The sequence below is a fragment of the Sus scrofa genome, chromosome 12, assembly GCF_000003025.6.
Source record: "Sus scrofa isolate TJ Tabasco breed Duroc chromosome 12, Sscrofa11.1, whole genome shotgun sequence".
NCBI classification, from domain to species: domain Eukaryota; kingdom Metazoa; phylum Chordata; class Mammalia; order Artiodactyla; family Suidae; genus Sus; species Sus scrofa.
Window position 1 is genome coordinate 12,051,620 of NC_010454.4, and position 13,116 is coordinate 12,064,735.

Sequence of the window (13,116 nt, forward strand, 5' to 3'; positions counted from 1 at the left end):
GTTATGTCACTCAGTCCCCCCATTTTCTATTTCATTTTACAAGTGAGAAAACACAAGCTCTGAGATACTAAATAACTCATCCAAAGTCCTGTGGCCTATAAGTGACAAAACCACAATTTTGACCTTTCTGACCCCAAAATCAGAAAAAAAAAATACTTTTTTTTTTTTTTGGTCACGCCCAGGGCATATGGAAGATCCCTGGCCAGGCCAGGGATAGAATTCAAGCTGCAGCTGCGACTGTGCCACAGCTTTGGTAACTCCGGATCCTTTAACCCACTGAGCAAGGCCGGGGATTTGAACCTACATCTCTGCAGTGACCCGAGCCCCTGCACTCGGGTTCTTAACCCACTGTACCACAGCAGGAACTCCTCAATACTCTTTCCTAAAACTACCCTGACTCCATCACATTCTCTCTCTGTCTTTCAGAAAAGCCCAGAACCCTCTCCCCCACTGCCCAGATACACATACACGCACACTCCTAAAAGGACAGAGACACCCTGTTTGTCAGTCTATGGGAAGCAGGTCTCATGAACAGCCATTTTTAAAGCTAGAAATAAATGCTAAAATCCATGTGGACAATCCAGGATGCTCTAGGGCAAGCTCCTAGACCCAACCCAATCCGCTGCAGCCTGATTCCCAGAAGGCAGCTGATAATTTTGAAAATCAGAAAACCAACTCAGAGCTCTAGAAAGATAATAAAGTCAAGAAGTGAAATAAAACATAAAACGTAAAAAAAACCTGAAGCCTGAGTTCATGGCCCCAGAAATAAACATCTCAGGTCAAAGTCAGACCACACCAGACAGACCTGCAGTGAGTGTGCGGGCGGCTGGTTTGCAAGGACAGCGCCCCGTGGAGCCCAGAGCAGGTGCGACAGACTGAGAGGCTGTTTGTCCGCTTAGGATCCCCCTAGTTGGAGAGCACTGGTCCACAGGAATTTTCGTCTGGGGGCCTGGGCGCTTGGAAGGAGGGTGTCTATGGAGCCGCCCGCTGGGCACAGGCCCAGGGCAATTGCAGCCTTTGCCCTCAGTAGTGTTTCCCCCGCTGAGCTTTGTGGAGATATTATGGGCATACGGCATAGGCAAGTTCAAGGTGCACAGTGTAGGATCAGATGCTGGCATATATCCCCCAATGATCGCCACTAATACAATTAGCTAACCCTCTCCCCACGTAATTTAAGTTTTGTGGCAACAACAGTTAAGATCTCCTCTTTTTTTTTTTTTTTTTTTGTCTTTCTGTCTTTTGTTGTTGTTGTTGTTGCTATTTCTTGGGCCGCTCCCGCGGCATATGGAGGTTCCCAGGCTAGGGGTCGAATCGGAGCTGTAGCCACTGGCCTACACCAGAGCCACAGCAACGCGGGATCCGAGCCGTGTCTGCAACCTACACCACAGCTCACGGCAACGCCGGATCGTTAACCCACTGAGCAAGGGCAGGGACCGAACCCGCAGCCTCATGGTTCCTAGTCGGATTCGTTAACCACTGCGCCACGACGGGAACTCCAAGATCTCCTCTTGTAACGACTTCCAAGTGTCTGACACAGGGTTGTTAGTGACAGACACCGCGCTGCGCCTTAGATCCCAGGTCGCCTTTCTCTTCTAGCTGGGCGTCTGTTTTACCGTCCTGAGGGCTCATTCAAGAGCGTTTCCTGCGTGTGTGCTTCCTCTTGTGATGGGGGCTCAAACGCCTTTTGTTTTAATGTTAAACTAAATGGCTGGACAGAGGCATTCCATTCTGCGGGATCTTGAGCTTCAGAGCAGGGAAGGACTCGGTGATGAAACAGACTGTTTTCTGTTTCTCCCGGGTCCCTCCTCAGCTTGGCAAAGGGCAGGTGTAGGGGTGAATCCCGACGCAGCCAGTTACTGACCAGGAGATGCTGAGCGCGTTGCTCGTCGCCTCTCTCAGCTGCAAGAATAATAAAACCTCCCTCCCTTAAACGTTGTAAGGGCTCAGAGAGGCGTAAATTGGTTTGTATTATTTCCTGGTGCCTCTGATTACCGCAAAGTCCAGCCTCCCGTTAGAGCAGAGGGCATCAACCAGTAGGTAGTTTTCTGAATCCACTTCCACAGGACTTGAACTGAAGAATGATTGTATTAGGCCTGCATGCAAATCCATTCTGACCCCAGGGTCCTCTTCTACCTAAAATATGTGTCTTCTAAAACAGCCTTAATTTAGGAGAGAACGGAGCAGTGTGATTGCCAAAATCCTTGGGTCCTTTGGGGAGTGTTTTCAATTTTTTTCTTTTTTTTTTTTTTTCTGTGCCCGCAGCATACAAAATTTCCCCAGGCCATGGCAGCAGTAACAATGCTAAATCCTTAAACTGCTAGGCCCCCAGGGAACTCCTCAGTTTTTTAAGTGGAAAAACATTCCATTACCCTTAAAATACATCTCACCTCCAAGCACTCGTTATCACTTGTTTGATATTTAATGAGCACTTACTCTGTACCACCCTTGATGCTGGGGAGAATAAACACCATCTTCCTGCTCTGGATGGTGCCTAACGGGTGGTACGTATGTTTAACTAAGAGTCACATGAACACATATGTAATTACAGTAGTGACGAGTGCTATGAAGGAGGACGTTTAGGGTGTGAGCATTACCTGTCTTAGGTACCTCCCCTTCCTCCCTCATCCAGGAAGAAGGACCTCCTGTGAAAAGCAATTGCATAAACGCATTCTAGTGAAGCACAGTGAAACCCAGCACGGGTTGGAAAGGAGAGACTACGTCCGATTGGACCCCTCCCTCCTTCATTCATTGCCAGTGGACGCTGGTCCAGTCCTTATTTTACTAACTGGCTGAGGGAAATAGTGTCCTTCTTGGACTTCTGACTCTTCCAAATGAAAACCCGGTTGCATTAGCAGCACAGATCCTAAGCAGCCAGGAACTGAGGTGCTCAGCTTGCAGGATACATGTCAGTGCCTGGAGGCCGCTAAACCTGGGAACGCTGAGAACGCTGAGACGGAGATCCCCAGCTGTGCCCAGCTTCCAAGAGGAGCCTGGGGCAGAAGAGCGATACCAAGGAAGCCTGTCAGCTGGTAGGAGAGTTTAGTAGGGAACAGGTCTGAATGGCTCCCAGGAGCGTCTTTGAGCCTAGACACGGAGTCCTTCTTGCAGCCGTCCTCTTCTCTGCTATAAACCGAACATTCCGGAGAGAGGGTGCCATGCAGTGCATCCCCAGCATGAACTGGCTTCAGCAGCTTCAGGGGATGGAGCCTCGTATAATCTTCCATATTACAGTCCAGTTCTGGGACTCAGCTTGCAGTGGGGGCTGGTCTCGAGTCTTTTAATCGTGTGCTGTATTTTTAGTGATGTGGCTTCGCCCCCAACATATGCTATTGGTCTAGTCGCTAGTTTCTCCATCTTTACCTCTCCTTTCCTTTAAGATGGTCTGTCGGCAAGCAATCCCAAACTTCGTCTTTAATCCATCTTGGCTTTTAAGAGAGGAGGGTAAAGTGTTTCTTTTTGTTTTTTGTTTTTTTTTTTTAAATGATTCTTATTTTTTCCATTATAGTTGGTTTACAGTGTTCTGTCAGTTTCTACTGTACAGCAAAGTGACCCAGTTGCACATATATATACACATTCTTTTTCTACATTATCCTCCATCAGGCTCCATCTAAGTGACTAGATATAGTTCCCTGTGCTGTACCGCAGGATCTCATTGCTTATCCACTCCAAAGGCAAGAGTCTGCAGCTATTAACCCCAGACTCCCAGTCCATGAGGAGGGAGTAGAGTCAGAGGGGGCCATCGCCCCCCTCCGCTTGCCAAACCTCTCAGTTGGTCTGATTCTCCCGTGGTTGTGGAGAATAGGGAGGAAGGGTAGTGATGGGGAAATTCTGTCGTTTAAGTAAAAAAAAGCTGGACGGTTTTCTCTTGGGGAAAAGGGTTTTTATTTTTCAAATGGGTATTTGGAACATGATTTGATGACATCTGTTTAATGGTTTTCTGCTTCTTTGCTTTTACAGAAACAAACAGTCGTTTCTGTCAGAAAAGAGGTAATTAATCTCCCAGTTCAGGGAAGTTTAATTAAATTAATTAATTAATTGGGGGGAAGTTTGATTTTAAATCCTCTAACAAATTATATATACTTTGGATACTTTTTTTTTTTTTTGTCTTTTTAGGGCCACACCTGAGGCATATGGAGGGTCCCAGGCTAGAGGTCGAATCAGAGCTGTCGCTGCTGGCCTCCACCACAGTCACAGCAAGGCCTCATCTGTGACCAACATCAGAGCTCACGGCAATACTGGATCCTTAAGCCAGTGAGCAAGCCCAGGGATCGAACCCTCATTCTCGTGGATCCTCGTTGGCTTCGTTACTACCGAGCCACAACGGGGAATGCCAAATTATATGTACTTTGGTTTCACACGCAGTGAGGAGATGAAAACCATATGTAATGTTCAAATACTTGTTTCCAAATTAGCAGGCAGCGTGTGACGCCAAAGCATCTCCTGTAAGATTCGGATGGGGCTGATGCTGGGATGCAGGATACGAAAGCCCAGATCTGAGCGGCTGGGAGAGGACGTGCCCCACCCTGGTCCCTGCTCCTACATAAATGGCCGTTCAACATCCGTCTGGGGGCAAGCGACCTATTTTAGCAAATCTCGTGTCCAGGGCCCAACACAGAGCCCTGAGGACCGCTGCCCGTGGAGGTTCGGCCTGCTTTTGTGAGTCAGAGGCATTTGAAGGAAACACGCTGAGCTTCTCTCCCTAAGCCCAAAACACCAACTTGGTTTTTTCCTAGTGGATCTCTTTTCCGAGACTAACACATGATGAGCTAAGAGGCCCCTCGTTTAGAATTGGGGATGGGGGGGTTACCCTTCCACTGCCCACCAGAGCCCTGCAGGTACGGAGGTGGCCAAGCTTGAGGGGACAGAAGGGGATGCTTGGCTGGAGAAATGGCTTCTGGTTTGGAGGCCAGTGGAGGCGTCAGCGGTAGTGACCCTCCGGGGTGGGGTAGGGCACCTGCTAACGAGTGTGTCTCTTGCAGATCATGTATTATCGACAGGCCCTCATGAGGTCCACGGTGAAGTCCTCCGTGTCCCTTGGAGGGTAGGTCCCTGATTTGTGGGTCTTGCTGAGGTTTGAGCAATTGGCAGCAAGAGGAGCACTGCTGCTTTAAGGCAACATTAACAAGTCATAGGCTGACTTAAGACCCCAAAGGACTCTGAGGGACAAAAGCAGTGTCTTGGGGGTTGAGTGACTAGTTCCTTGCTCAGTGTCAGTCTCCAGGTCTTGAACTGGGCACAGTCAGGGGTCGACAAGGCTCGGTGCAGAGCTGTCTGTGGGGATGGGAAAGCGGGAAGAGTCAGAACTTCGTGGACTGGATTTTTCTGTCCAGCGTACTGATGCATGGCCATCGTCCATCTTTGATTTAACATCCGATGAGGGGAAATTGGAAATTTTATGTTTGATTGATTGCATGTTCAGGCTATTTCGACCCAGTCCCCCCAGGACATTATTTGGAAGAGGCAAAAAGGTTTAGCGTCTCTCTCCACCCCCACCCACCACGTGAGCAGTTATCCTTTTGTAGGGAGCCCCTTGCTAATTCTGATTTTTCTGCACACGTGAAAACAGACTTGGCTTATTTCTGGGGAAACACAACACGGCTACTCATTTATTCTGACCACGGAAGGCTCCAGTTGTGGGACTGCTTGATTGGAAGATGCTGTGTCTGGTCCACTGCCTTTCTTCCAATGTGGTGAGGGGTGGGGATCCTATAAAAATTTTCCAGTATCTTCTATGTCTTCCCAAACCCCTAGTTTGCAAAAATACCTGCCCAAGAAGCCGTGCCCTGATGTCACCCACTTTTTCACTTCTGTGCCCAGACACAGATGGGCGTGCGCCCTGGTCCTCAGTGGGAAACAGCGATAACCATTGCTCTCTGATAAAGTCAGACTCATTGACTCTGATGTTTCATGAAACTTAACAGAAAGGACATCAAAAGAGACTCCAAAGCTACTGGGTACTTCCTAGGTCCTCTTTCCAATTTTTAACTGTCTCGGAGCCTCATTACCACTATATATATACATATATATATATATATATATGTATATATGTATATATATACATATATATATATATATATTTTTTTTTTGTCTTTTTAGGGCTGTACCCGAGGCATATGGAGGTTTCCAGGCTAGCGGTCGAATTGCAGCTGTAGCCGCTGGCCTACACCACAGCCACAGCAATGTGGGATCCGAGCCGTGTCTGTGACCTACACCACAGCTCAGGGCTGGATCCTTAACCCACTGAGCAAGGCCAGGGATCGAACCTGCGTCCTCATGGATGCTGGTCGGATTCATGAACCACTGAGCCACGACAGGAACTCCAATGAGAGTGTTTTTCTAAGAAGGCAATAACACGTGTGTCACTAAGTCAGTGAAGTTGAAGGAGGACAAGCTGGTCACGTCGCCCTGAGTGTTGACTTGCTCTCCGGGGCGGTGAACCTGTCGGCACCTGCTTTCCCTTTGCTTTCCAGGATCGTCAGGTACAGCGAGCAGTTTTCATCCAATGACGCCATCATGTCAGGCTGCCTGCCCAGCAATCCTTGGATAACAGATGACACCCAGTTCTGGGATTTAAACGCCAAATTGTATGTATGCCGTATTCTTTTAAAAAGAACTTTTTTTTTTTTGCTTTTTTTAAGGGCCGCACCCATGGCACATGGAGGTTCCCAGACTAGGGGTCGAGTTTGGAGCTATGGCTGCTGGCTTACACCGACGCAGCATCCCCAACCCACTGAGCGAGGCCAGGGATTGAACCCGCAACCTCATGGTTCCTAGTTGGAGTTGTTTCTGCTGCCATGCCATTCACCCATTTAAAGTGTACCATTCAGTGGCTTTTCCTGTATCCACAGAGCCGTGCAACCATCACCACAGTCAGTTTTAAAACATTTTCATCACCCAAATAAGAGCTCCCTACCCTTTAGCAATTACCTCCTCCCAAATCCCCTCCAGCCCTAGGCAACCACCAAACCCTTTTCTGTCTCTATGGCTTTGTCTGTTCTAGACATTCAACATCTAATATGTGGTCTTTTGTGATTAGCTTTTTGTCTCTTAACAAGGCCTTCAAGGTCTGTCCATGCTGAGTGTATTAGTACTCAACTCAATCCCTATTTATGGCTGAATAATATTCATTGAATGGGGCGTTCTCACTGTGGCTCAGTGGAAACGAATCTGACTAGCATCCATGAGGACGCAGGTTCGATCCCTGGCTTCGCTCAGTAGGTTAAGGATCTGGCATTGCCATGAGCTGTGGTGTAGGTCACAGACCTGGCTCAGATCTGGTGTGGCTGTGGCTGTGGTGTGGGCAGGCAGCTACAGCTCCGATTGGACCCCTAGCCTGGGAACCTCCATAGGCTAGGGGTTCGGCCCTAAAGAAAACAGCAAACAAAAAAAAAAACCCGTTGAATGGATCTACCACATTTTGCTTATCCATTCATCAGCTGATGGATACGTGGGTTGTCTCTGCCCTTTAGCGAGTGTGACTAATGCTGCTGTGAACGTTTCTTTGCTGGTTTTTGGTGGATGTTGTCTTCCTTCCTCGGGGCTGCGTACCTAGGAATGGACCGGCAGGGTCGAATGGTAATTGCGTTTTAACAATACGTCGATTGTCTTCGAACACAATCCTCCTCGTGGCTTTGCGTGTTTGATCTTCAAATTAGGGTAAACTTAAGTTCCTGGGCGGCAGGGCTCTAAACCTGCTTTGGGGATTACTTATATCACGCACGCCTTTGCTGTTTGTGAGTTTTGAACAGTTGTTGCTGCAACCTGTGCCTGCGTAAAGCTGTTGTGTGGAAGAGGGGACAGAGGCCGAAATGCAGGTGGAAAAGGCCACGCAAATGAGGGAAGGAAGAAGAGATGGGGCAGTGGGAGGGGCTGGGAGGGGCCGAGATGAGTGTGAGGCAGGCGGGGTTGTGGGAGACAGATCCCTGGTTACATACCGCCGCTTGGGTCAAGGCCAGGGCCATCCCCACCCAAGGCAGGAGGAATATCCAGGTGCGGGGTGGGTGGGGTCCAGCCAGGTGAGCAGGCTTAGCTGGGCGCCCTTTCCCCTGGTCCAGGTGGCTGTTGTGGGCAGCAGATGGATGAAGGAGGTCACCCATCTGGAGTTGGGGGTCACTCCTTAAGAGTGTCACCTGCAGAGCCCAAGATTCTAAAACGCTCTTGTGGGGAGTCTTCTGGGGCTCTAGTTACTAGGATGGTTGTCGGGGGCCCGGGTGTCTGATCAGAGGGACGCGCCGAATCGCCTTGTGGACAAGGATGTGCAGCATTCCGCTCTCCGTGGAGGAGAGGGCAGGGACCAGGGCTGTGGCCAGGGGGTTTGCGAAGGAGCTGTGGACAGCTGCCGGTGTTGAAGGAGGTGGAGAGGATGGTGTGAAAGCTCGAAGTAGAGATTTGCTGGTGAAGAAAAAGGAGGCGAGGTTTCTGTAAGAGCCCTTGAGCAGAGGTCCTGGGTGGGTGCCGTTGAAAACAGGAGGCCTTGTTCTTTTTTCTTTTGTCTTTTTAGGGCCACACCCGTGGTATATGGAGATTCCCAGGCTAGGGGACTCATCGGAGCTACACCTGCTGGCCTACAACACAGCCACAGCAAAGTGGAATCTGAGTTGAGTTTGCAACCTGTGCCACAGCTCATGGCAGCATTGGATCCCCGACCCACTGATCAAGCCCAGGGGTCGAACCTGCATCCTCATGGATACTAGTCGGGTTTGTTAACCACTGAGCCACGACGGGAACTCCCCTGGAGGACTAGTTCTTGATTTACATCACCTATGACGCTTCAAGAAAAAAAAAACCTACAAAAACCCATATCCAGCCCTTATCACCAAAGCCTCTTGCTTGACTGGCCTGGCTCACCTCCTACCACCCTTCTTTTTTTTTTTTTTTTTTTTTTTTTTTGCCCCACTCCATGGCATATGGAGTTCCCAGACCAGGGATCAGATCTGAGCCACAGATGCAACCCACACCTCATCCTTTAACTCACTGTGCCGGGCTGGGGACCAAACCTGCGTCCTGGCTCCCCACCGATGCTGCTTATCCTGTGGCACCACAGAGGGAACGCTCCATCAGTCAACTTTAAAAGCTCCTATTTGAGTTCCCTGGTGGCTCAGCCAGTTAAGGATCTGCTGTGGCTTGGATTCTTTCCCTGGCCCTGGAACTTCTGCATGTCAAGGGCACAGACAAAAAATAAAAAAGTCAAAGCTCTCATTGATTTTTAAAAATTAAAACATTTTTTATTAAAGTTGATTTACAATGTTGGGCCAGTTTCTGTTGTACAGCAAAGTACAGAATGTGTGTGTGTGTGTACCTATGACTGGGTCACACATTCCTTTTATTTTATCTTCCATCACGGTCTGTCCCAGGAGATCGGGTATGGTTCCCTGTGCGGTACAGTAGGACCTCGTTCTTTACCCATTCCGAGGGTAGTAGTTTGCATCTGTGGATCCCAAACTCCTGTCCATCCCACTCCCTCCCTCCTTCCGTGCTCCCATTGACAATAATGAGCACCTAGCTTCACAAGAATGGCTTAGAGCCTCAGCTCCCGGGATGGGCCCCGGACCAGCAGCATCAGCATCCCCAGGGAGCGTGTTGGAAATGCGAATTCTTGGGGCCCACCCAAGACCCCGACTGAATCCAAAGCTCAGGGGATGGCGCCCAGCAGTCCTTGTTTTAAGGAGTTTTCCAGGGGCTTCTGATGTGCGCTGAAGTTGGTACAGCTCTCTTTTACTCCAGACTCTGCTTCTTACTGTGCGAGCCTGGGCAAGGATCTACCCTCCCTGAGCCTCGGTCTCAGGGACCATGATATCCAGCTCACCGTGCTCTCCTCGGGACCCAGCGAGGTCTGTGTAAAGCCCAGGGCTTCACAGATGGTGACACTTGTAAATCTTACTCCAGGACTCTTATTGTTCCCACGCTGGTGGCGTGGAGAGTGTAAGCTTGCCTGGCCCGCTTTCGACCCCATAAGCATCACTTGTTCCCAGTCCTGGTTCCAGCTGTCCCATCCGTGGGAAACGTGGTGTTGTGGGCTTGGAAACCCCTATTTCCAAGGGGCTGTGTTGGGTTACAAAGAATTTCATAAGAGGAGAAAGACCAGCTGTGTCCCTGATTTTCTGGAATGTGAGACCCATTGTAGCCTGGCTTACATGTCCTGCCTGGGATCAGGGAGGCTGTTCAAAACAAGTGGGAGTGGAGGGGGGCTTGCATCTCAGAGGAGGCTCGTGGGCGGCAGGTGCTGTGGATGTGCACGAGGCTTGAGGGCAGAATCAGGGAGAACCACCAGATGTGGCAAAGGGGCAGCTGTGCGGTGGGTGACAGGCATTGCCTGGTGCTGTTCTGGGCTTCTCTCCTGGTCTGGTGGCAGCCAGAGCCTCTGAAGGCCTTGCAGGAGGCCTTGGCGTCCTGTTGCCCTGAAGAGTGGGGGTGCATGGGGCTGGAGCAGGAGGTGGTCCGCCAGGGGCCGCCTTCTCCCTGGGGTGGCCAGCAACTCTCGTCTGAGGCTGCGTTTTCCTAGCAAGTGACTCCTTGGGTTGTTTGCGCAGGGATGGGGGAGGGGAGGGTTGGTCTCATCCTGGGCCCTGGGACTGGCGGAGGTTGGCGTGGGGGAGGGGGGCGCTGAAGCACGGGCACTCTTTGCACAGTGTCTGCAGCACTTAACGAATCGTGGTCCTTGCAGGGTGGAAATCCCAACCAAGATGCGTGTGGAACGATGGGCCATCAACTTCAGTGAGCTGATCCGAGACCCCAAGGGGCGTCAGAGCTTCCAGTACTTTCTCAAGAAAGAATTCAGCGGTGGGTCTTTTCTTTATGTGTATATAAAACGTTTGCCTTTCGAAACACTCCAGAATGTCTGGCCTCGGGTCCCGAGGATGCTCGGCAGATGTTTCCATGGCTCTGCTCGTGCAGACTCTTAAAGAGGCGCTTCCGGCCCCATGCACTCCATCGGTTCCAAGGGGCCCCACAGTTTGGGGGAGGAAATTGCTTCTGCTCACAAATTCCACATTCGCCTCACTCGAGCTGGCGGCTTGCTCACCCTGATCCCCGGGGCACCCGCCCCCGAGCTCCTGGATCCCCTGTGGCGGTGTGCCTGGTTTTCTTCAGCCCAGTGCTTCTTACCTTGGCGGCCCGTTCAGTTCGCCTGGGGATATTTTAAAAGACATTTGCTTGGCTCCCATCCCCAGAGATTCCTTTTTAATTGATTTGGGGTGGAATCTCCGAAGATTTGAAAATCCCCCAGGCGATTCTAACCTGTGGCTGTACTCGAGAGAGACGCTGTCTCCGCTCCTGGTCTGCTTCCTTAGAGGATTTGAATGGCGTGGATGGGGCCATATTTTCTATCCCAGCTCTGGGCAGCTCACCATGGGCGGCACCTGCAGCCTCTTGAATATACTGCACGGGGAGACCTCAGGAAGAGCAAAGTCCGATTAGGACTGGTTTTAGTAGGCTGAGCATTCTCTGGGCTTCACCACCTTCACTGGCGTACTTACTTTTACAGGGTCTTTTTACTTTTTCAGCAATCTCGGTAGGGGAGAGCATCACATTTTTTTTTTCTTTTTTTGCTATTTCTAGGGCCATTCCTGCGGCATATGGAGGTTCCCAGGCTAGGGGTCTAATCAGAGCCGTGGCCACCAGCCTACACCATAGCCCCAGCAACGCCAGATCCGAGCCGCGTCTGCAACCTACACCACAGCTCAAGGCAATGCCGGACCCTTAACCCGCTGAGCGAGGCCAGGCATCAAACCCGCAATCTCATGGTTCCTAGTCGGAGTCGTTAACCACTGCGCCATGGCGGGAACTCCGGGAGAGCATCGCATTTGAGCCTTGACGCTTGTTCACCAAGACCCCCTTGCCTGTTTGGTTGCACTGGAAATTAATCCCACAGGACATGCCATTAGCCTGTTTGACTGCCCTTTAGAGCACATTATATTGTTTTTTTTTTTTTGGGGGGGGGGAAGTGGGACAGGAGTTGCTTTTTTTATTGACTTTTTGTCTTTTTGTTGTTGTTGTTGTTGCTATTTCTTGGGCCGCTCCCGCGGCATATGGAGGTTCCCAGGCTAGGGGTTGAATCGGAGCTGTAGCCACCGGCCTACGCCAGAGCCACAGCAATGCGGGATCCGAGCCGCGTCTGCAGCCTACACCACAGCTCACGGCAACGCCGGGTCGTTAACCCACTGAGCAAGGGTAGGGACCGAACCCGCAACCTCATGGTTCCTAGTCGGATTCGTTAACCACTGCGCCACGACGGGAACTCCAGAGCACATTATATTGTAATATGGATTCCTGAAAATACTTTTTCCCCCCTAATTAAGCCTAATTGCCAGGATATAATCAAACCCCGAATAGATGGATGGGAAAGAGAAGTGCTTTTAGCACAGGCCGGAAGCAACTGGCGACTAAGTGGATAGGGTGCCATCTAGTGGCCGGATGACAAACTACATCACAAGCTTATCCCACTCACGCATGCCTGAGTGAGCATCCCTAAGATTTTCTGTGTTTTAAAAATAGAACTATTGTTGATCTCTGGATGAGATCTCTTGACTTCAGGTATGAACGAATAGATAGTTCTTTTAATTAAAATTGTTAAAAATTTAGGTATGCTTCACATGCTACATGCATTCACATACCATATAATTCACATGCCATAATCCACATACCCTTTTAAAGTGTACAGTTCAGTGGGTTTTCGTATATTGACAAAGTTTCACAAAGGTCACCGCTATATAATTCCAGAGCATTTTCACCACTTCAGAAAGAAACCCCTAACCCATAGAGGTCACTCCCTGGGCCACTCTCTTCCTCTGCTCCCTGCTCCCCGCTCCCCAGCCCTAGGCAACCACTCATTTACTTTCTATTTTCATGGAGTTGCCTCTTCTGGACATTTCCTATAAACGGAATCCTACAATATGTGGCTTTCCGTCTTCTCACACCTAGCGTAGTGTTTTCAGAGTCCTGCTCTGTGTTGGAGCAGGTGACAGTGCTTCATTGCTTTTTATGGCCAAAGCATCCATTCTGTGGATGCCCCACATTTTCTTTTATCCTCGGCTGGTGGACGTCTGGGTGGTTTCCATGTTTTGGCTGCTATGAATAGCGCTGCTGTGAACACCATGTATGCCTTTTTGTATGCTCATT

At 50.0% G+C, this 13,116-nt stretch overlaps 1 protein-coding gene across 4 annotated transcripts in view; it reads left to right on the forward strand.

Annotated features, from left to right (window-relative positions):
- Positions 1–13,116, forward strand: part of RGS9 (regulator of G protein signaling 9) — a 72,662-nt gene that overhangs the window by 36,299 nt on the left and 23,247 nt on the right. For all 4 annotated transcript variants that reach the window (XM_021066722.1, XM_021066721.1, XM_021066723.1 and 1 more), the window contains exons 10-13: positions 3,958–3,987; positions 4,980–5,041; positions 6,471–6,584; positions 10,664–10,779. In XM_021066722.1, the coding sequence (XP_020922381.1) occupies positions 3,958–3,987; positions 4,980–5,041; positions 6,471–6,584; positions 10,664–10,779 (322 nt within the window). The remainder of the gene's footprint in view (positions 1–3,957; positions 3,988–4,979; positions 5,042–6,470; positions 6,585–10,663; positions 10,780–13,116) is intronic.